Source organism: Tachysurus fulvidraco, chromosome 2 (genome assembly GCF_022655615.1).
Source record: "Tachysurus fulvidraco isolate hzauxx_2018 chromosome 2, HZAU_PFXX_2.0, whole genome shotgun sequence".
Taxonomy (NCBI): domain Eukaryota; kingdom Metazoa; phylum Chordata; class Actinopteri; order Siluriformes; family Bagridae; genus Tachysurus; species Tachysurus fulvidraco.
In genome coordinates, this window is record NC_062519.1 from 29,498,058 (window position 1) to 29,521,077 (window position 23,020).

Consider the following 23,020-nt stretch of genomic DNA (forward strand, 5'->3'; position numbering starts at 1 on the left):
GACTAACAGCTACTCTCTTTTCAGCATTTGTAAAGTGTTCATATGGGTTTCCTTTAGTTCCTTCAGCTTTATCCTGCCTTCCAAAATTTTTCACTACTTTTATCCCACTATGACCACCAAATGAGTAGATGAATGAACAAATGAATGAACAAACATAGATTAGTTTTTTTAAACATCATTTTTTTTTTTTTTTTTTTTTTTTAGCTTTTTGTATATTTAAAAAGCATTGTAAAGGACTCACTGTGTAACATTTTTCTTCCATCATTATTTTTCCAAACTTCACTAGATCTAGTAACACTAAAGTTAAAATTTTAGAGACAATCTTTCTTTTATTAACTTTTTAGTTAATTTTTGTTTCTTTTTTAGATTTAGGTTACATTTTTTTAGGTGAGAAATGCTTGTTTTCACTCATAGTTCAGACTACGAATTTCCTGTGCCTGAAGAACATAAACACTAGCAATTCTATCCGGTCTTTCCTTTTCTGGACAAGAACAAAGAAGCAGTAAGGGCCAAAAGAACAAACAGGGCACCATGCTCCATGAGAGACATGTGAAAAGATCTGTGAGAAGAGACGGGTAAGATGTTTTTCATCTATCTCTCTGTCTAGCCTCTAAAATTTTTAACTCATGTCATAGTTTTTGCATTTGCTTAATTTGATCAGATCTTTATCAGGCTATGTCTGCGTCAATATTCTGTTCTATTCCAAGTTTTCAGCTTGAAATTACACTCAAACTATTTGCTGACGTTTACTTTGATCGGGTTTGTAATGTGTTGTGTGACATTTATATGTACAATGCTTGTATACTTGTACTTCTGGAACACTTCTGTGAATTGATCTGTAAATTGATCTGTTTTCTGATCAATTTACACCCAAAACAAAAAAGAAACACACAAGGCATGGAATATAAAATATTTAGTGAAAAAACAATGAGTCAAACTGCAAACTGATGTCAAAACCAGGCAAATAATACAGTCATTAATCACTTCCAAAGTTAACACCATTAAAAACAAAACAAAACAAAAAACAGAAAATAGTGTATGTGTTCTCCAAACAGCTGAGTTTTCAGTCTACAAGGAACATTCACTAGATATGTTGGAAGACTTTAAGGAACTTTTCACTGACATCATTTCACTACTACAGGAGTGGAAATCTAGTCTACTGTAGTTTAATATCTTGTCCTCTAGGTGGCAGATACATCCTAGAAAAACAGAACTGAATGACAGAGTTCCTCAGAAAACATTAGTAATAGTGAACTCTGATAAGCTACCTACTTGTTTTACACCTCAGGTTTTTACCTACACTTGTTTTGGTCAGACAACGACAACAAAAATACCTACAGATTGACCCTATAAAGAAAGCAAGATTCTGTGAATATACAAATTGCTGTTTCAACTCTACATCCTGTGCCCTTGTTAAACCAGTGATAAACAGCTTGTGTTTGCATCTTGAAACATATCTGACTGGTTTTATGACGCATTATAACAGTGTTGTTCAGTTAAATTCAACTCAATCTGATCTGTATAGCACATTTAACAATGAACATAGTCATAATGCCTTTTTATAGAAATCTAGAAGTTCCCTAAGCCAGAGACAAACACTGGCAATTAATTCCCTAAGATGATATGAGGAAGAAATCTAGAGGGGAACCAGACTCAAAAGGGGACCAATCTCGTCTAAATGACAGCAGATCGATGGTATATACAGTAGTATCATTTCTCTTTTTGTAGAAACAAATATATACCTATACTACATACTATGAAGGTGTAAGTGTGTAAACAGGAACTTATGAGTATGACTTATGGATCATTTCTGAATTCATTCTAATTACAGTTTGAAGTTTGAAAAATCATTACTCACAGTCCAAACTGTGAGGTAATACCTCCTTTTATAGTAAGCTTCACTAAACATTTCCTAAGTGAAGAGGCATGATTGAAACCTACTAGCTTTAATAATTAGGCTTCTGTGTTTGAGTACAACAAAAAGGACAGTAAATGTATGATGATTTGATAATATTGAAATGGACTTAGTATTATAAGACATCAGGTTTATGATGATTCTACATCAAGAGCATTTGTGAGATCAGGCATTAATGTATGTGTGTGTGTGGGGGGGGGGGGCAACGACATCATCACCATCACTGTTCCAGTCCATCACTGTTCCAGTGTAAAGTAATGTTCGATCTCTTATATCCAGTGATGGAAAAACTGTAATACAAAGCATTCAAAGACATCCTATACATCTGTGTACTTCAACTTTTCTGGCCACAGTTTGTAGAAGGCCAATATATGGGTCTAATGGTAAGATCTCCACAAACCTTTGGCCATAACTCTACACAAAACAACCCAAAATACTTATTATTGGGGCAAATCAATTTAAGATGTGATTGCATATGTTTTCACCCACACTGATGCGAAATTAATATTGTTGTCACATGACATCAGCATAAATGTGCCATTTTCTAAAAGGCCCCAGATTGTGTTACAGAACAGCATCTTTAAATCCATTATTTAAAAAAAAAAAAACATAAAATAAAAATCATTGCACGATTATGACTCTGTCTACTCACTCTGTCCTACAAATGTTAGTGACTTAAGCCGAAAAATTAACTTTGCATATTAAAATACTTCTTTATAGTGAGCAGTTCTAATCTTGGTGTGCTATGCAAATTTATAGCAATGAAGAAAGGATCTAGCACACAACAACCAAAAAACATGTCATAATCAACTAAAATAAACATTGAAAAAAGAAAATACACATTCTGTATGCACACATTTAGCCCACTAGTACTAAGGTTTTGGTCTCCACAAACACATGACACATACATACATTCACAGTAGCTGGCTAATTTTAAGCCTGGGAGTGAGTCTATTGTGCTTGTCACTCCTATTGCACTACATGCTATGTGAAATGTTTTGAGCATGTAGGCTTACACGCAGCATTAGCACAACCAAGTAACTAACAGTGACTCTCAGAAACAGGTTAAACTAATGCAATCTGCAGAAACGGCTAAACTGCAGCTGACACCTGGAGGTAGGACAAAGCTCCTTGGCATGGAAGTACTAAAACATAAAATAAATAACAAAAAACAAACTGAGTCTTGAATTGTTCATTGTATTTTGCCTGTTAGACTGCGTGAAAGTTTGAGTTGGATCTTGTGATTTTATAACGATTATGGTAATTTTACTATGGTAGTGATGCTGATATTTCTACTGCTAATTCGTGTAGAGCACTTATTTTGTCATAAGTTTGGAAAGAATGTAAATATAATTTCTGAAATACTGTAGCATGATGGCAAATAATGCTTTTTAAGGTTTTTTTTAAGGATTACATAGAATATAGCTTATGAACTAGCTTGAATGAATGACCTGTCATTCATTATCAGATTTGTATTTTGTTGGCTTTTCTCTCTGTTTGATATTTTAAACAGATGTTTTGTACATTCTAGCCCTGAGACAAAATCTTCATGCTCCATTTAAATCGTGTGTTCAGCGTCATAGCTTTTGAATGACAACTCTAGTTTTCTCAACTTTTGCAACATTCATTAGCTGAGATTGATGCAAACATTTAATTTTTTATTTTACTTATGGAGTTAAAGAGAATTCAGGTTTAAATTTAGACATCATTGTACTAGGGACTAATGGCTTTACTGATTAACAGGACATCCCTGCCAGTCTGTAATGTATGTGTATTTCTGAGTACATCTTCATTAACATATATATCTCTGGGGCTTTCTTATGTTGCCCGTCTATCCTGACCTTTAGTCCTGTTCCAGTTATTCTGTCTGACCTTCAGGATGATCAGCAGGAGCCCACCCACCCAGCACTTCTGCTTGCTTCTAATTTTAGCACTATTACACTGTGAAACATGCCAGTGTGAAGGGCAGTGACAACCCATTACCACCTAAAACACCAGACAGAATGTTGAGCTCTAAATGATGAGAATGTTAAATAATCTATGAGTGTGTTAGATAACATAGACTATTTCAGATCCCTGTAAAGACTAGTGGATTGTGTAGGACTCTTCTGGTAATTGTAAATATGACAGCTATTAATCCTGGATCTCCACCTTAACTATGGCATGTCCAGTTTCTGCCAAACTCTCAAGCAATTCCATTATATTAAATGATATTTGTTTCTCATTTCCTGTCTGCCCTACAATAAGGCTGATCTGACCCTTTTATAACACTATTGCATTTTTGTTTAAGACACAGCAGAAGGCAGATTTGTGCAGGACATAAGGTTTTTTACAGGATTTTGGCTGCCGTCACATTACAAGCTTGATGTAAGACAAATCCAATTTTCTAAACATCTGACTGGCTGAATTTGGAAAAACAGCCAAAAATGATTATAAATCTGGTTTCAGCCAAGATTCAATTTTTGCAATTTTTCCATTAACAATATTGTTAGAAAACATAAATACTGTTTAATTTACGTTATGTCCTAACTTTGCTTTGGCTTTTTGCCTGCTAAGGTCTTTCTGGGTAAAGAGCCCGTAAAAAAACACCCACACCCACACCCACACCCACACACACACACTGTAAATATGAAGGGTTTTCCCAGGCAGCAACACAAATGTGGCTAGGAGCCATAAGAAACTCGTACATTGTCATCACAATTCTTGTGCATTTATTACATTTTAGTGCACTTTACTGCATATGCACATCCACATAGCTCCTGGCAATAAAGTCTCATTATCATTTCCCTAATTGTGAGTTGATGAGCTTACACCATGCCTTAAGGGCAAACAATGTTTTGATATTCTATATTATATTGTCTTATAATGATGTAAATTATAGATCTGTCTCACAAGATTATATTGTCTTCTAACAGATATGAGTCACTCATTAACACCAATGTGAGTTGTCAAGGCAGAAACATCTGTTCCAAGCAGGAAAAATATTAATACTGGAAAGCATGTAGCTCCTGTTTTCTCCATTTCACCTGTCCAGTTGTGCAAATGGGCATTTGAAGTGGCACCCGAGGACAAACAGGCCTGATTACAGTACAAGAAATCTAAATCTCTCACATTTGAGGACACTATGGTCTCTATCCTAGTTTACTGTGGCCTTCTGATGTCCTCTGTGTGCTTGAGATGAGAAGAGCTGTACTGAGGAAACTAGCACAGAATAAGCAATGTATCACATTGACAAAATTTCTGTCTGGCAATGAATTTGAATTAATTAGATCCAAAAATATTTATTATATTCATGCATCATACACCAAATTATAAAATAGTAATGTGTGGTATGATTATGTAATGTGTAACCCATCTATCCATCTTCTGCCGCTTATCGGGGGCCTAGTGTTGTTAATACAGTTCTAGTAACTTACCAGACTTAAAGGAGCTGCTGATAACATCTTGCTGTCAGATACCACATTGTCTCATTAGGTCAGGGCTGTTTTGTCAGCAAAAGCGAGACCAAAACAATGTTAGGAAGGTGGTCCTAATAACTGGTGACATAATAACATAATAATATGGTGGTTATACCATGAAACATTATACCAGGGAATGAAATCATTTGGGTATGTATGTATGTAGGGACCATATACAACACAAGAAGTCACAAGTGCAGAAAGATACAGACATAAGCACAGCATCAGGATGGATGAGTCTGACAGGTCCAGAGGAAGAGAGGAGCTACAGCATTAGAAGTGTATGAGGATCTGGCACCAGACTAATCAAAACAATATTTACTTTAACCACATTGAAGTAATAACTCCTGATTTTGAAAATTTTGGGATCGAAATGATTTGATCACTCAATTTAGTTCCAGTGAAGTACAATAACATTTAACTAAATAAAAAAACAGTATTAAATCCATGCTATATATCCTCAAATATAGACCCACTGATCAACTGAATGTGATGATGCGTTCGACCTTGGAGCATTCCAGTGGAACATAAAAAGCCAAAGCATGCACGCAAGCAAAATTTTTCCATTTGACCTTCCAAACCTGAAGCCATACCAGTGCTGACAAGCCAGTATTTTGAGTTATATCAGGAAGTGCATATGAATAAATGGCATACACCTTTTCATAGAGCCCAGGTTAAACCAACCAAAACAAGCATTCCCAAGATCCATGATGTCATTTAAAAGAGTTCAATTTGGAGTCAGAACCTGTTAGATTGGATGTTCTGGTGTCAGTTGCAGCACCTAGGGCAAGTGACCTGGAGCAATTCTATTACTCTCTATTTTTTCCAGTTTTTTCCATGGTTTCTGTTAGCTAAGTGGTAGAATTCTCATTAAATTAGAAACAAACAAACCAAAAAACAAAAAACTTCCAGTTCAGAACACACCTGTTTCAGGTTTAAATTCAAATGCAGATATGGGTATTTGGAGCTATAAGCACATACCACTGCTCACAGTTCAAAATACATTATTAGAACACATACAATTATTAGAATAACACTTCCAACAGTGGATTGTTTTCTAGCTAAATACATATTCCTCTGGATTAGAATCTGCCTCACTTATCGAAAGAGCCTGGGCTCTTCATGTGGCATTCATTTGTTGTTGTTTTTTATCTATATTTTTTATTTGAATGTGTTGGTCATTGTTTGATTGCTCAGTCACAAACACACATCGTGAATAGAACTTTTGTATGCAACTTCTGATTACATTAATCAACCATGGCTGTATTCATAAAAAAAGCTGTTTGAAATCAGTCAAATGATTACCAATGTGCAATCTAGAATAAGTAACATACAAGACTATTCTAGGCAGCTATTCTTCAAATTTTTATTTCTATAGTCTTGTACCATCTGAAATATTTAATGAGATGGGGAACAAAACTTAGTAGCTAAAAACAAATCTAGTTCATCACATAATGCAAGACTTTTTTTTTTTGCTGCTTGGTATATGCATCAGAGCAGACTCTAATATATCAGTGTTGTTGTTTAAAGCTATGTACCCTACTGTTGGTCTGCCTCAGAATGAGTTGGGCCTAAATGAGGAAGATTAACAGCCTGCTGAGTGGATTCCCAACCAGAGGTTTGACTGGAAGAGCCAATTGATAGCCACTGTCATGAGCCCTCCCCTCCTGCCCACAAAACAATATTGACAAATGTGTGTGGGGCGCTTGCCCCAGGAGTGGCATGTCAGTCTTTTATTGCCAGTTAGTCTGGCCCTGCTGAATAATCTGTTGACAGAAGCCTGACCATGCTTAAAGCGCTGGAGTAATGGCTACTTCTTACTGCGACTGCACCTCATCCTATAACAGCCAGAGACAACTGTACGAATGCAGGTATTTCAATAAGGAACTCCACTAACTTGATAAAGTACTGAAAATAAAAAGGTATATATTGTTGAGATCATTGTGGGAGGAAGTTTGCTCAGACAGAACCGATTAGCAAGTTGCTCTCTTGGTGTTGATCAAATATTTACCACCAGACAGCTGGCAGCAATGTTTTCTTTAAGAGTAAATTATGTTTAAAAAAATCACTGATCATGTTAATAAATCCTCAGTTAGTGTTAGTTAGTACTGTTTTTTTTCTTTCCTTTAATGCTCCTTATACAATTTGTTAAACTTAAACTAGGAACTGACAGGAAGGTCGTGTTTTGTTTTAGTTTTGTTTCATTTTGTTTGAGTATACAATGCCCTAAAAGTAAGCTTTGCTCAATTAAATAGCTGTCTATATGCAAATTATTAAGCTCTTATACTGTAAATCTAATACTCCACAGAAGCTAATAAAGTGCAAGTTTTAAAGCAAAATACTGTCAGATAGCATAATGTGCTGACATGATGAAACATTTGTTATTTAACCGAGTACAGCACTGTTTGTTATAACTGTATATTTTTAGTGGATTATGAAATGGTTTTGTCAGTAATATGGGTTGTTAATGCTTATTGTAGCAGCATAAAAGTAGGGATTTTTGTTTTATAATGAATTGACAGGTGGCAATTATTCTACCTCTGGTTTCAGTGCTTTTGGCTTTGATTATTAGGATTGTTAGGATCCTGTTAGAATGAACATTTTCCCTTTGGAATTGTGACTGCTTATTCCTCCTCACTAACCATGTAATTTAGAGGTGAATACTGGTCTGGGAAGAGTAATTTTAGCGTAACGATCTGTGTTTAACTGGGAGTGATTGATGTTAAAATTACATAAAGATCTGTAAGAGGACATCTTGAAAAAAAGGACTGTTTGTAGAATCACAACAATCCCGTAGCTTTTGTTCCTCTAAAATCACGTCACTGTTTAAAAAATAGCCCCCAGCTGGAGCAAAAAACACATAAAGCACACTGCGTGAGCAGCTCACAGCTTTGCACTGAGCACTTTGCACTGAACTTGACTATTATGTTTGGATTGTCTTCTCTCAGAGGGTTGCACCCAGAAAAATGTATTTATCATTACACAATATAGCAAGACTTTAATAGGGACAAAATAAAAATTGGTCCTCAAAACCAGTTAAATAATGAAAAAAAGCTTTAGTTCCATTTCCCCCTTTCACCATTTGACTGACCTTGTCACAATTTTATTGCAGATGATCGTTGTAAAATTACATGTGAAGCATGCTTCTGTTCATTTTTCTAAAGAACTACAATGTAAAAGACTCCCAAGAAACTGACATTAAACTTTCATTTCTGTCAAAGGTTCTTATGTGTAATTTGTACTTTGGTTTTTACATTAATTGCTTTGGACTTTAGTTTCTCCTCGAAAGCCTTTTTCTGTCTGACATAACGGTTTCTGAGAGGCTGCAGGAATCTATAGTCTGGGCCAGAACAAAATTAGCCTCAGGCTTGCTTCTTCATATTATTTGGTGATACAGTATTTGTTCCTCATTGGCGGTAGTGTTGTGCATGGTTCCATGAAATCTCACACTGATGTTTCTGTCTTTTTATTTGTAAATGACAGAGAGGGAATCGAACCTGGCATTTATAAAAGCAACAACATCTCTGGATAAATGTACTGTAATTGAAAAGTACTGTTTAGGAGTTTTAAACAACCTGTTAGAATTAATAATGAAACTCACCACAAAATAATAAGCATCAATAGCATTGTATACAAGAAATGCAGAACTCAAAACTAAACTTTAATGATAAAAGGTTGTAAGATATAGAGAATACACAAATGGTGGATTTTATCTCGTTATTTTGTTTCTAATAACCAGAATGTAAAACATGAATCAAATTTGGAGCAACTACTACAAACTAAGCCTTTTGTAATGTTGAGTTGGGTTACTTGATTTAAACCAAACAGTGAATGTGTGAGTGAGCAGGGAAGGAGAGTAAACAATCAAGGACCGAGAGATCTAGAAAGAAAGGTTTCTGTGGCAGGAAGTGCTTACAGAATATTTCATTAGGGTTGTTTTTTCAACGCTCACAGTTGGAACAAGCAGACTGAGCAAACATTCACTGATGCAGTAATCACAAGAAAGTACTTTATCATAATCTATATTCAAGCAGACAGAGCTTGAAATACAAATAACAAAAGCACAAACAGAAGTTAACATGTGAAACAGGAATGAGATATTGGATAAACAGATGTGTATGGATTAGGAGAATGGGAAAAGAAAACACAGTAAGAAAAATGTAATGCACATAAATTTATATCGATAAAAAGTACAAAAAGGGTACAAAACGATGCTTAAAAATCTTTTTTTTTCTATTTATTTTTTAGTGGTAATTTAGACAATTAAATGAAGTATTAATTTTTGAAAGAAAGAAAGAAAGAAAGAAAGAAAGAAAGAAAGAAAGAAAGAAAGAAAGAAAGAAAGAAAGAAAAAAGTGGCTTAGTGGTTAGCACGTTCACCTCACACCTCCAGGGTTGGGGGTTTGATTCCTGCCTCCCCCTTGTGTGTGTGGAGTTTGCATGTTCTCCCCGTGCCTCTGGAGTTTCCTCTGGGTACTCTGGTTTCCTCCCCCGGTCCAAAGACATGCATGGAAGGTTGATTGGCATCTCTGGAAAATTGTCTGTAGTGTGTGATTGCGTGAGTGAATGAGAGTGTGTGTGTGTGTGTGCCCGATGACGCCTGAGCTCCCCGTTACCCGAGGTATTTCGGATAATCAGTAGAAAATGAGTGAGTGAGTGAGAGAAGATCAGGTGGAGGATGATCACATGACTATGCAAAATGTCTACTGATAACATGCAGAATCTACACATTTGGACAGTTGGAGTAAATGTGTATTATTCTTTAAAAATTATTCTTAAACATTATTGTCTGTCTTTAATATTTTGTCTGAGATATAAAACATTTAGAATTCTGATTATAGTTGATAACCAAGTCAGCTATTTTAGTTTTATACACCTCCATAATTCTGTTTCATGAACTAGAACAGAAGGTCTCTCAGTATGGAAACCTCAGATCTAAGATCAGTTTGGTTTGCATAGTGGCCTCTTTTGTTTATCCACCTGCATTTGCATCAGCTGCTCAGCGGAGAGCGTATAATATTCCATTCACTTTTATAAGCGTGTGTTTTGATAGCATCCCTTTCTGACCAACAGAGTAGAAACACTCTATAATGAAACTCTCATTAGATTAATGACCTGAAAATGAGCTCATTAAAAAGTAATCATGTTTTACTTGATGCGAATGGCAAATGAAGACACAGGGAACATGCCATTACGGTTCTAAAATATATATTTACAATATGTAAAATATGTTTATCGAATTGTTACAATGCATGACACTAGAAATGTTAAATATATGTCTCCTGCAAGAACAAACAATGATCACATGTCTGTATAACAATAATGTATTAAGTACCATGGACATTATAACATTACAGAATGGGTGAATTCATATAAATGTAATGTGAATGACTGTTACATTAACATTTTTTCAAGTTATAAGTAGCAGTAGTAGTTAAAGGAAGGACAATGAGATTCGGATTCAGGATGCTGAATCATTCTGCAGCATGGTTACATTTATTTTACTTTCACCTCATCAACAATTTTGTGCTTTGTTAGCAGTTTACTTTCATTGTTCTAATTAGTGTCACAATTTCATGCAACATTAGGCATGTAATTATGTCTTAAATAAATTCACAAGGGATTGTAGAACTAATAAACCCAACATTGCTAACGAGGCCCAGTGGACACATCGAACCATAAAAACACACTTTAATTTTACTTTCTTCTTCACAGTTTTAACCTGTCTAAATCAGTGAGTCCTAGACGCTGCTTGTGGATTTATTTGTTTTCAAATATGTTGATAATTGTTTTTTTCAAGCCATACTTATTTAACTTTTTGGCAGAAATTTATACCATTCTCTTTTCAGAACCTAAGAGTTTTGAACTGGTAGCTTTGTGGTTTTCACAAACAGTTGTGAGTGGAGAAGAGTATAATCAGTTATTCTTCTCATGTGTCTCTGGATGGCAATATGAGCACGATATTTAGCAACAGACATATTGAGACATAGGCTCAGCCCTCTTAGGTACACTATATTCTTGTCTATGCGATAGTTTACACTCATAATCAACCCAATAGGAATTAACAAGCTTCCATTTACCTATAAAATGTCTGCTGGATGTTCATTAATCTCATAAAAAAAACCTGCAAGCATGTAGGTACTATATTTCTGAGCAAATCATCATAAATGCTCAAGGTGCACAAAAAACAAATATCACTGCATATTCATTTTTTTTATTCATTCACCTGTTCCCACAAACTTCACTTCAATTTCTCACCCATTTCTATAGTAAGTTTCTCACTCATTGCCTCAGTCAATCATTCAGTCATTCTCTATCCAAAATACTCATTCATTCATTTATTCATTCATTTATTGCTGAGATCATATTTTTTAAATTTGGTCATGAGTCATTCATTCACCTGTTCCCATTCCCAGACATTCATTTATCCCTCAGTCATCAATGCCATACCTGAACCATATTAATTTCTTGAGTCATTCATTCAAAATTCCCAAACCAGCCCATTATTTGTCCATCAGCCATTCATTCACCTGTTCACTTTTCCGAAGCCTTATTTATCCCAGATACACAGATGCTCATTTATACCTCCCTCATTGTCTCGCCTATTTCCTTCTCCACCCCTCGTTTACATTCACATGTCATTAAATCACGTACGTAAAGACTCACAAAAGTCACTGAGAATGGCAAGTTATAAACAAATGAATTGGACCAATGAAATGAACATGAATGAGCTTTTATTTTGACTGTTCTATTCCCCACATACTCACAAATGGACTTCAGGTAAGCCATCCTTTGTTACGTTCACAAGCATGTGCAGACACTTGCAAAGCCTTAAACACCGTCACAGATGTGCTATAAAGGCCAATAGTGACCAGCTGCTGGAGACAGAGGAGGCTCTGAAGTGTGGTCACCCACACCCACTGTTGCCTTGCTTGCCTGGTGAGTCAGTAAATGAGAGAGTGGGTAAGGGAGGGAGGTAGACACTGATGCTATTGGGGATCAGTAGCATGGTGGGTGCTCCTTTCCTTCCCAGTGCTCTACTCATTATCCCCCATCCCGCTGCTCACTCACTACCTATGAATAGTCAATAACAAACAAGCAAGCAGGAAATGAGGGAGCAGATGAAGGCGACCCGTCGACTGATGTCAGCTATGTTTATTGAGAGCTGCTTTATTCAGGTAGACACACTTCACTCCTGCCCGAGGACTATTCCTTGATCATTTTCTCCTACTGTTTTCTTCAGCTGTTTCTTGGAATTTCTTTTTCAACTTGGAAGACTTATTGATGCCTTAAGCTGGTTTTGTTTTCCAACCTTTGGGCATGATGAAGCATCTCAGAATGTTGTGAGTGATGCTGGCTCTGAGCCCTGACTCAGACAGAAAAACTTGCTTGTGAGAGATTCATGTTTCCCCAGCTTTTGTCATTTAATAGTGGAAACAGTGGCAAGATGCAAGACCTGTGCACTCATGGTTGATTGAGAGTGTGTGTGCCCAATAGATTATCCCAGCAGTCCTTGCCGAATACATTGGAAAGTGCTGGGAGGATGTTCCTGTGGGCTGGATCCAAAGGACCTCAGGGATCAGGAAATGAAAGAAGGTATGCTATCTGCTCATTAAAAAAAAAAAAAAAAAATTACTGCTTACTTGCTGTGCACTGTGAGCTATCTTATTTTATTTTTTCTCTTTTTGTTATTTCTTTGCACACTTATTTGTGTTATTATGCATTTTTCTTCAGTTACACTTATTTAAACTTCTTAAGTCTTATTACTATATGTAAATAAGGGTAAATGAAAAAAACAAAACAAAAACATTTGGTAACCCACATAGGAGTTGAACTAGTTACTTCATGTCATCTGACCTAAATCTTTAAAAACAGCACTTATTGCAGTAAGCCACATTTTCCTGCATTTAAATCATTGTTGAATTTACCATGGATGAATTGAATTTGGTTAATTTTACTACTTAATGAAACACTGTCGCCATATAAATCCTTCTTTAAAGTGTACCTTGTGTGTGAAAAAGTCGATCCTATTACAGTGTTAATGCTGAATGTGTCTTAAGCATGAGGAGGTAAATAAATTCCTCTTTTACTTTGCACCATTGATTATTGATGCTCTTTAATCTAGAAGGACTTCAATAAAACACTTTATGTTTGTTTGATCTCGAAGGTTAAATCCATGCAGCTTTGTTAATTGAGTGTCAGTTTTTTATGGGAAGTAGAGGCAAATTAGTTAGCTATCGGTTCTCTCTCTCTCTCTCTCTCTCTCTCTCTCTCTCTCTCTCTCTCTCTCTCTCTCTCTCTCTCTCTCTCTGTGTGTGTGTGTGTGTGTGTGTGTGTGTGTCCATGCTTAACATATCAGGAGCTTAGTATATATTATAAGTTTCAGTTAGGGTTAAGAATGATTTCGAGAAAACCTTCTAATACTAAGGAACAGTATTTGTCCACCTGTCTGGAGCCTATAGGTGTTCTTTGCCTGTAAAATAAGTCTTTTTTTGCTTTATGTCTATATCTAATCTTCAGGACCATTTATCAGAAGATCAGAGAATATGACATTCTGGACAAGAAGAAGACTGTGACAGCACTGAAAGCAGGAGAGGACAGAGCTATTCTCCTTGGGCTTAGCATGATCTTCTTTTCTGTCATGATGTACTTCGTCCTTGGCATTACAATGTTGCGGTCATATTCAGACAGGTATGGCTATTTAGTAGCTTTTAATGGCTGTATCTTTAAATACTTTCATGTATACAGCAGTGTTTTAAATTCAGTGAAACTAACAATGAATACAGGAGCATTTAAAGGCTTTTCTAAGCTGTTAACAAGGAATTCACAGGGGTGTGACAGATATGATATTGGACACGCATGCACAAAAAAGTTTATGAATTAAGCTACAAATGGTAGATCTTGAACAATCAGAAATGTGACTGATCATTTTCTGTAAAAATGGTCATATTACCATCCCATGACATTCTCAGTATAAACTCAGTATAAAAGCCAAAATATTTAAAATTATGCACATATGCCAGATATTCAGGGAATTAATGGAATGGGTGGTTAATATCAAAGATAAGTATCTGAGCTTGAGTTCTAACATATGCTGAGTGTCATATAAAGCTAGGAACATAGAAGTAGTCAGAACAGAAATCCGAAAAGTCAAGCTCCAGACTGGCACAGTACATTCTGATAAACAGAGAAGCACAAACTCTTCACAATACGGTATAGTCACAATCACTACAAATAATAACACTGCTCATGATGGAAAATCAGACCAACGTTTTTAAGCCAATTATAAACATTATTATAAATAAATTTAATCAATAACAAAATTTTATTCCACAAATTTAATGACATTTGACTTGAAAAAGGTGGGCTTTTGGAAAATAACTTCACAGGAGCAAAATGAAAACTAACTGGGAACTAACCTCAGATGTAATTGGATTTGATAGTATTAACTCCCATATAAATTAGGTTTAGCAAAGTCTAAATATTAAATACAGGTTTATACATGCTATGATAAAAGGCATTTAACTGTGGAAAAAAGTTTTTAAGCTCTTAGCTTCCAACAGAAGCCATGAAAGGGAACTTTTTTTGTGCATTGCTTAGAAATGAAGACAAAACCTTTAGACAAAACAGATTTTATTGGTTGTGTACACCTCATTTTTGGTAACTTTGAAAACTTTTTCTACTTTCATATCTGCTCCTACCTCTATTACATGTCTAGGGAACAGGGATGAGCACATACAGAATTAGTCATCCTCTATCTTTATACAGTATCCTCTTCAACCACCCCTATCCCTCTCTATCCTTCAGTGTGTGGACAGAGGAGTCAAGCTGTACCGTGCTAAATGCAACTATTATTGGAGAGATTAACTGTAGCTACAGCTGTGGAGCAGAGTGCCGGAAGAGCTCCAGATACCCATGCCTACAGGTGTATGTCAGCCTGAACTCATCAAGCCGAATACTGAGACTGTCCCACAATGAGGAAACCCAGGAGACCAATTCTGAGGTATACACAAAGCATAAAACACAGAACATAATATGAAATTTATCCATAGCTGCTTTTACTTCCCGAAATTATCTTGTGGGAAATGTTATATGGGGGATCATATTGAAGGAAAAATTTATCCAGAAACGAAACCTTTAAATGGACTTTAATGTGAATAAGTTTAATGAGATTTGATTTTAATGTGATAAAGTTTGAATTTTGTCTTTCTTGGTGCAATTGTTATTTGGCAGGTTTCTGGGCGTTGATTTATTTAGGTTTTTTTTTTCACTGTCAGAAATTGTAAATTGGCCTCAGACTGCAAAAAATCTCTCCCCATCTTAAAAAAACAAAATGATATAGCCAGGATAGAAACAAACAGGGTAAGATAAAAGAAAAAAAGATGTTACAAAATGCACAATAAAACTGTGTGATGCTTCACAGCAAATGTAGGCTAAACATAGATATGCATATAAACTGATCAAGGGCTAACACAATAGAACAGAATTTCTTTGAATTAGACCAGTTACATTTACAGCATTCAGAAAATGTCTTTATCTCTTATCCAGCATGACTTACAGAAGTGCTTTATATGCTCCAAAATTCATATCCTTATACAACTTAAATTGGCCAGGCCTAAGAATACCATTGAGCAAAATCCTTTAAGGACTTTAGGATGGCATAAAAAAAAATGAACACAAAAAACAAAATATGAAAAAAAGTGATGAAACAAAACACCCTACATATATTATTAAAATGTATGAACTATCACTTACATAACGATGTAATACTATTTAGGTCAAAGTAATTATTTATCCCAATTCAACACATGACACTGAGCTAATACTGTTAACAATACAAATAATAACAAATTAAATTAGAAAAAAGAAAAACATGTTTAATTCATTTTTATACAGTTAAATCAATACCATATAGGGTCTTTGTTAAGTACTTTACTTGTTATGTGAAGTACTAAAATAATTATTAGTCTTTTTTACTTTTCTGATTATGTTCATATGGACTGTGAGTTTGCTAGTCTCTGTTGTTAATAGTTATCATGTGCTGACTTAATGGTCAAACCAAAATGTTTATTCTCTGTAATTGTCATTACTGTAACTGTTCACCTATCAACATTTATTAGTTTTCCTTCTTCTTGTGTTTTAATTGAAATGTGGCTGCTACAAACGTCTAACATCTGAGAATACAGCAATAAGTGTTGTTTCTTTCATGAAAAACAAGCCCTGATTTTTAGTAATGAGTAATGATAAAACCTTTTCTCTTTTATCGCAGTGTTTCTTTGTCCCTAAGTGCCGTAAAGACCACTCAACAATGCATGCTTTGGTACTGAACATCTCTGAGCGTCTGAAGGCCCAGCAGCAGGTGCGTTGTTACACAGACCCAACAGAACAGCAGGACAGCGCCATCCTGACGCGCCTCTACGGTAGTGCTGCCATTCTCTCATCGCTGCTGTGGCCAACATGCACACTTGTGATTGGCGTGCTCATCGTTGCCATGGTCAAGCTCACACAATACCTTTCTATCCTCTGTGAGCGGATAAGCCGCATTAAGAGGTAGGCCAGCCTGCCATTGAGTCTTGACACGGATCAAAGCAAAGAGAGAAAATAGAGTGAAAGAGAGAGAGACAACTCTCTAACCACTATGTTCCTCATAGGACTGATCTCTCGGTACTTGCATCTGCCTCACACTCCATGGAGGGCAGCAAAAAGTGCAGCAGACCCAAGCGGGATCAGATTTGAACAGAAAAGGGCCCAAAGATGAACGGCCAAAAGTGGAATGATGGACAGATTATTTGGCTGTACCCAGCTTTCTATGCCTCTATAAGGAATAGAGACAGTAATGACCAGTGACATGTTTTTGATATGCCTCTGCCTTCCTGTCAAATTTTGCTAATTAATCTGTATTGCGTTGAAAAGGACAGACATTTGTCTTGGACAAGGTCAAGATTTTAGAGACTGAAATTTGTGCCTGGTATTGTGTTAACAGCAAAGGCTGTGTGAAGTCTAGCTGAATAAAGTGTCGATTATATTCACTTAATAGTGTTTTTCAAACCTGGTCTTTTGCCTGGAGCTTTTAATTTGCTGACCAGAAAAAATATCACACACCAATATACTGAACGTAATTTACTCATTCATGAAAAAATTATTCATAAAAGTTCACCAGGTTCACTGACAAGATGATGACTTACCTAACGCATAAATAACACATTAAACTTAATAAAAATAAATCTGTAACCATATAATAACTCTGCTGAATGTGTAATGTGCACTTAGTTACAGTTTCATGTTCTGCTCAGATCTGATGGATGTTCAGTAATTTCCACATGAATGCAATTTCCAAAGCTCTGCTTATTTTCATGAAAATCAATAGCTTAAATTACTAAACCATCAATAAGACCTAATGGAGTTGTGCTTTGTCCTTGATGACCATTTCAGTCTGTAATTAATTCTTTAATGGGTTCTGAAGTTTCTTAGTGGGAAACCAATAAATGTAACACAGATCAATACTGGTTTAACGGCATATATATATATATATATATATATATATATATATATATATATATATATGTATATTCTATTCTATTCTGAAATTCATCACAGAGGTCTTACATTAAATACTAGGTTCTATTTTACACCATATATGTGCCTTGGACCACTGTAAAACATGTATTAACTTCGATGAACATGTACAATTTCTTTTGATAATACTCTCATATATTAAGTGGTTTGTAAATATCATATTTATAACATTAAAATATTTTGGGTTTCAAAAACTGGGATTCAATTTCCTTAAAATAAACAAGATTTTTCCTTTGGTTTATACTGTGAAATTTGAGCGTTATTTTTAAATAATATAAAAGCTTTGAATGGGCACAGATGGAAAAAACAATATTCTGGGGAATCTCCCATAAAACTACTCATGCAGTAAAATATCTGTGAATAACACAGGATGAATGTCAAGGACGAATCAAGTGTTGCTCAAACTAATGTCCAAAAAATTCTGACTGGCACTGAAGAGTCACAGCCATGGACACTAATTGGCATCCTGGCTGCTTGATTTGATCATTTCATCCCTGCCTCTTTCTGCCTAACACAGAGTCTTCTGTCAGTTTTATTTTTCCATAGAAAACATTTTAGTAGATATTGTTATTTAATAAAGAACAAGAAAGCCACAGCTGGATGACTTAATTAGAACTTGATGTGGCAATTTCCAAAGAAACTGTTATTGACAGAAGATAACTACTAGTCGTTGAGATGGGAACACTTGACTAGGGAAGTGTAAGAGTGAATCATATGATAATTTTTGTAATTCTCTCTCTGACTTATTTTTGAGTCCATTTTCACTGACATTCTCTCAGTCCTCAGATCCAGTAGATGATCTGCAAAGTGATGGATCTTAACGTAACCTAGAATAATTATCTAGCATTTCATCAAAGATTATTGCAAATTAATTATGTCACATAAAGCTTGTTTAATATTAAATACTAAAATGATTCCAAATGGAGCAACAAAGCTTCAATCAGATTTCATAGAAACCTACAGCAAATTCAGGACAAATATACAGTAAGCAGTCACGTGACTTCCATTGCTGATGCATTCATATTACTCAAATGTACTTTCACATATTCTCTTAATAGATACACGGGTTACTAGGTTCTAAAACTTTGTGTCATCCACTTTGTGTCCCACCGGGTTGATTATTTCTCTATATAACAGAACAACCAGTTATATTTTTCCTTATATATAACTGACCTGCCATTTTAACTACTACCCATCTTATTGAGCCAACTTATTGAGTATTCCTAAAAAGGTAATTCAAATTGTTTAGGTATTATTTATTTACACAATTTATAATGGCTTATATTTTAGTGTTTGCTCAGACAATGATGTATCACTGTTATTTAATGAGTTAAAACTTACTAAAAAGCATATATTGCAACTGAAAGAAGGTTTCAAAAAATGTATCAACATCGGCAACAATGAGGCACCTTAAATAGTTTGATTCAAAGTACTTAAGGATACTGAAAGGTAAGCTAAAACAGGGTATTTATATGCACTTGCTTCAGGAGACAACGCCAGTGAATAGGAAGCCCTCACTTCCTCCCGTTCCCTTGGTAACAGAATGTAGCCTGGGCCTGACACACACTTCCTCACACTCATTGCCTTTCTTTGCAGCTGCAGCAGTTCTTACACAGGGACATCTGCATGGAAAGGAAGAATAGAGCAGGAAGAAGCATCTTACCCACTTATCCATCTATTCACTTCATAGCAGTGAAGAGCAGCTCATAGCAGTTCATTCATAAAATGTTAGGTATTCGGCATAGCAATACAATTTATAAAATTAAATCATAAAGAAATTATCTTTAATTTCCTAATATACCCTCTCGATGTGTTCATTAAGAAAAGTTTCAAAAAATAGACACACAAATGTTGTGTCTAATGTCATGCTGATGTTATGGAGACTTAAAACACTTTCATCTTTTGGTGAGTGAGCGCATGCTGTGTGTACTTGCATCCTTCAACAAATGCTCCACTTTGTATACAGCTAACTTTATAAATAAGGTTCATTGTTGTCACTGCTGTCTGTGTTCTATATTTGTACAGTGACATTTTTGTAATTCAGAAAATGCTTCAGATGTCGACATTTTGACTTTGATGCTACATACATATATATACAGTATATACAGTAATATAGTTTATAATTCTGAAAAGAACCGCTCTTGTTAAACTTTCCTAGTCGATAATTAGGTAAAGACTAAGTGTATAAACTAGTACACATAAAGAACTACATTAAAAAAGCAAACTAATTTTTGATCTAATTACTTATATCAAATAGATCTATAAAATCATTGTGTATTTTGTTGTCTGTCTGCTAGAACTGACAAAAAGAAAAATCTGTTTTTTTTCCAGACCTCCACACAAAGGTCTCTTTTTCCAAATAAATGTTATTATACTTATAACTTGATAACTATGTTACTACAGTTATTTTACACTGCAAAATATTAGTCATATAAAAGGTTAAATATGTTTTCACCACACAGAGTTTTATGGTTTTTAGTCAACTGAAGCATGACAAATATTGCTGTAGATCATTACACTGTTGTATAGCAACACTAAAAGGTCCCTGCCAGCAGGTGATATATAATGCTTAGTAGCACAAATAAACCAGTATCAACTTGCCAGGATACCAGAGAGTATCCTGGTGTACAGGTCGAGTTCTAGGGTTTAATGGGTTTGTTTCTTGGCGCTAGCAATAGTCTATCCTTTCATCAGTGACCTGGTTAAAGGAGCCTAGAGGTCAGGGAGAATGACATCAGCTGTTGGTATGGAAATTGTCCATATATTCACCCCCAAACATAAGAGCCCTATGGCGTCAGTGCCCGGTGAAGTGAGCAGAGCATTCGAGCATTCCACAAACAGTGGAGATGACTCAGTGTTGTAAATCATGTATTCTGCTCTAACACACACACACACACACACACACACACACACACACACACACACACACACACACACATACACACACAGAGAGAGAGAGAGAGCTAACAATAAACATTTGAACTACTAGCTCAAGGGAAATAATGGAATCAAATGAAATGCAAATTAAGCTTTTAACTTTGATTCATGTAGAATCTGTAGAAAATGTCCTCACTTGGAACTTAACCAATTTTGCCTAATTCTTCTACAATTCTTCATTGGTTCTTAGATATACTGAACAGGATAGGTTGATAACTAATCAGTGCAAACACTCCCATATGACATACAAAAGCATTTAATTTCACAGTACATGTTGGACAAGAGTGTTGTGTTGCAGTATTTCTCATTTCTCTATTGGCAGTGGTACAGTATACTCAATGTGGTGTAATGGTCTAGCTCCCTCTGCTGTTAGCATTGGATCTATGCCCCTTTTGGTTGCATTTCCTGAGGATTTCACTGAACTATGTGTCATATATTTATTGTTTGCTACATTAAAAGAAATTCTTAAATTACTATATGGTACAAAGGACCTGAAATGCACCATTGGTTAAAGGCTTTTCATTCCGTGTAAATTATCATAACCTGGATAAAAAATAAATAAATAGTGACAACGGTGTACTACACTAACTGCTAATTTCTAATCTTAGTTCTAATCTCCATAAACTGCTCAATATATAACGTAAATCCCCATAGCTACATTCTAAAATATAGCATAAAGCCTTCCCAGAAGAGTGGAGGTTATTATAATAGCAAAGGGGGATTTGTAATGGGATGCCGAGCTAGCCGATATGAGTATTATGGTCAAGGAGTCCACAAAATTTTGGTTATATTTATTGTATGTCTCTTAACAGGAAAAACTACTAAAGTAGCATGGCTTCTTGGACGAGAAAGAGTGATCAAGTCTATGGCGAAACCCCTCATCTGCTCTGACATCCAATTTGGTAATTGAGGTAATATAGTCTATTATAAGTTATATTCCACAACTCCATAATCAAGGTATCACTGTTTCCATGGCAGCATACAATAAAATGACACATAAAGTATTGTTTTTCTGAAATATGATGAATGATAGGTAGACAAGATATAGTGTATATGTATATATTTGATAAGATTTCATATGTAAATAGATTGAGCTGTCAGTTAATTAGGAACAACTACACTGTAAAACTTACTTTAGACTTTAAAACAGAATAAATTCACCCACTCTTGGATTATAAAAGATGCAAAACATATGCAATGACTCATTATCAGATTAAAATGTCCATTTAAATGTGGGCAAAAGGATCACATCATGCTGTTCAGATATTCTGTAGTAGGTATCAGCACCCTTATTACATACTAGGAAAGCATTCTTTCCATCACCATAATGAAAAAAGAGCCTGCATTTGTCCATCCAGACATTTTTTTCTACTTTTCAACATTCCAGTGCCTATTGGAAAAAGTCTTTGTTGTTATTCACTGACAGTACTGGCACTCAACATGATCTTTGTATTTAAATTGCTTGCTCGAGTCTGTTTGCAATTCTTTCCATATTCTTTTTACATGTCTAATCCACAAGCTGTATTTATACATGCTTAGCGATCACTAAGAGTTATCTGGCTGAGTGAGAATAGTTTTACATCATGAACAACCAGGATGGCTATTATGCTATGTTTAAAATCAGTCACTAAGTTCACTAATTTTGCTCATTCCAACAAATATTTAAATATTTAAGCTGAGAAATTGTAGTCAGCCGGCTCTGTACCCCACTCTGGAGGACATATGACTCGTTGTATGACTGTGTGACTGTACCAATTTTACTAGCATTTGGAGTGAAAAAAAAAAACCATACAAATAATAAAGATAGTTGAAAATGTTTTGTAGTTTGGTAGTTTCAGTAGTTTCCAATCCTAAATAGTTGAGCTATTACTAAAATTGGAAGCCAGAGAGAAAGAGGTCAATTTTGGCAATGCCAGTTTTTTGTGTGAGTGTGTGAGAATGTGGCCCCAACAGATAGAGTTGTATATTGTTTATTCAAAATTTATTATCTTGCTACCGGTCCAGAAGCATTATGTTGGATTACACTGAATTATTCAAGGGGATCTCTCTACCAATAGACAAAAAAATCTTTCTGTTACTGCTGAACTAAAGGAACCAAACTAGGCACAGATTTTGAAAAAAAAAATCACACCTG

At 35.4% G+C, this 23,020-nt stretch overlaps 1 protein-coding gene across 4 annotated transcripts; it reads left to right on the plus strand.

The window, feature by feature from the left end:
• The first annotated feature begins 429 nt into the window (after positions 1 to 429).
• si:ch211-247n2.1 (calcium-activated potassium channel subunit beta-2) lies at positions 430 to 17,903 on the plus strand. 4 transcript variants are annotated; one of them, XM_027169692.2, is made up of 6 exons: positions 430 to 575; positions 12,871 to 12,969; positions 13,894 to 14,064; positions 15,181 to 15,376; positions 16,643 to 16,923; positions 17,025 to 17,903. In XM_027169692.2, exons 1-6 carry the CDS (start codon positions 532 to 534, stop codon positions 17,107 to 17,109), a joined length of 876 nt encoding a protein of 291 aa, XP_027025493.2. In that variant the 5' UTR covers positions 430 to 531; the 3' UTR covers positions 17,110 to 17,903. The 4 variants fall into 4 exon arrangements, with proteins under 4 accessions (XP_027025493.2, XP_047660450.1, XP_047660461.1 ...); XM_047804494.1 differs by lacking the exon at positions 430 to 575 and adding an exon at positions 6,920 to 7,244; XM_027169694.2 differs by lacking the exon at positions 430 to 575 and adding an exon at positions 10,748 to 12,551.
• Positions 17,904 to 23,020: the final 5,117 nt, after the last annotated feature.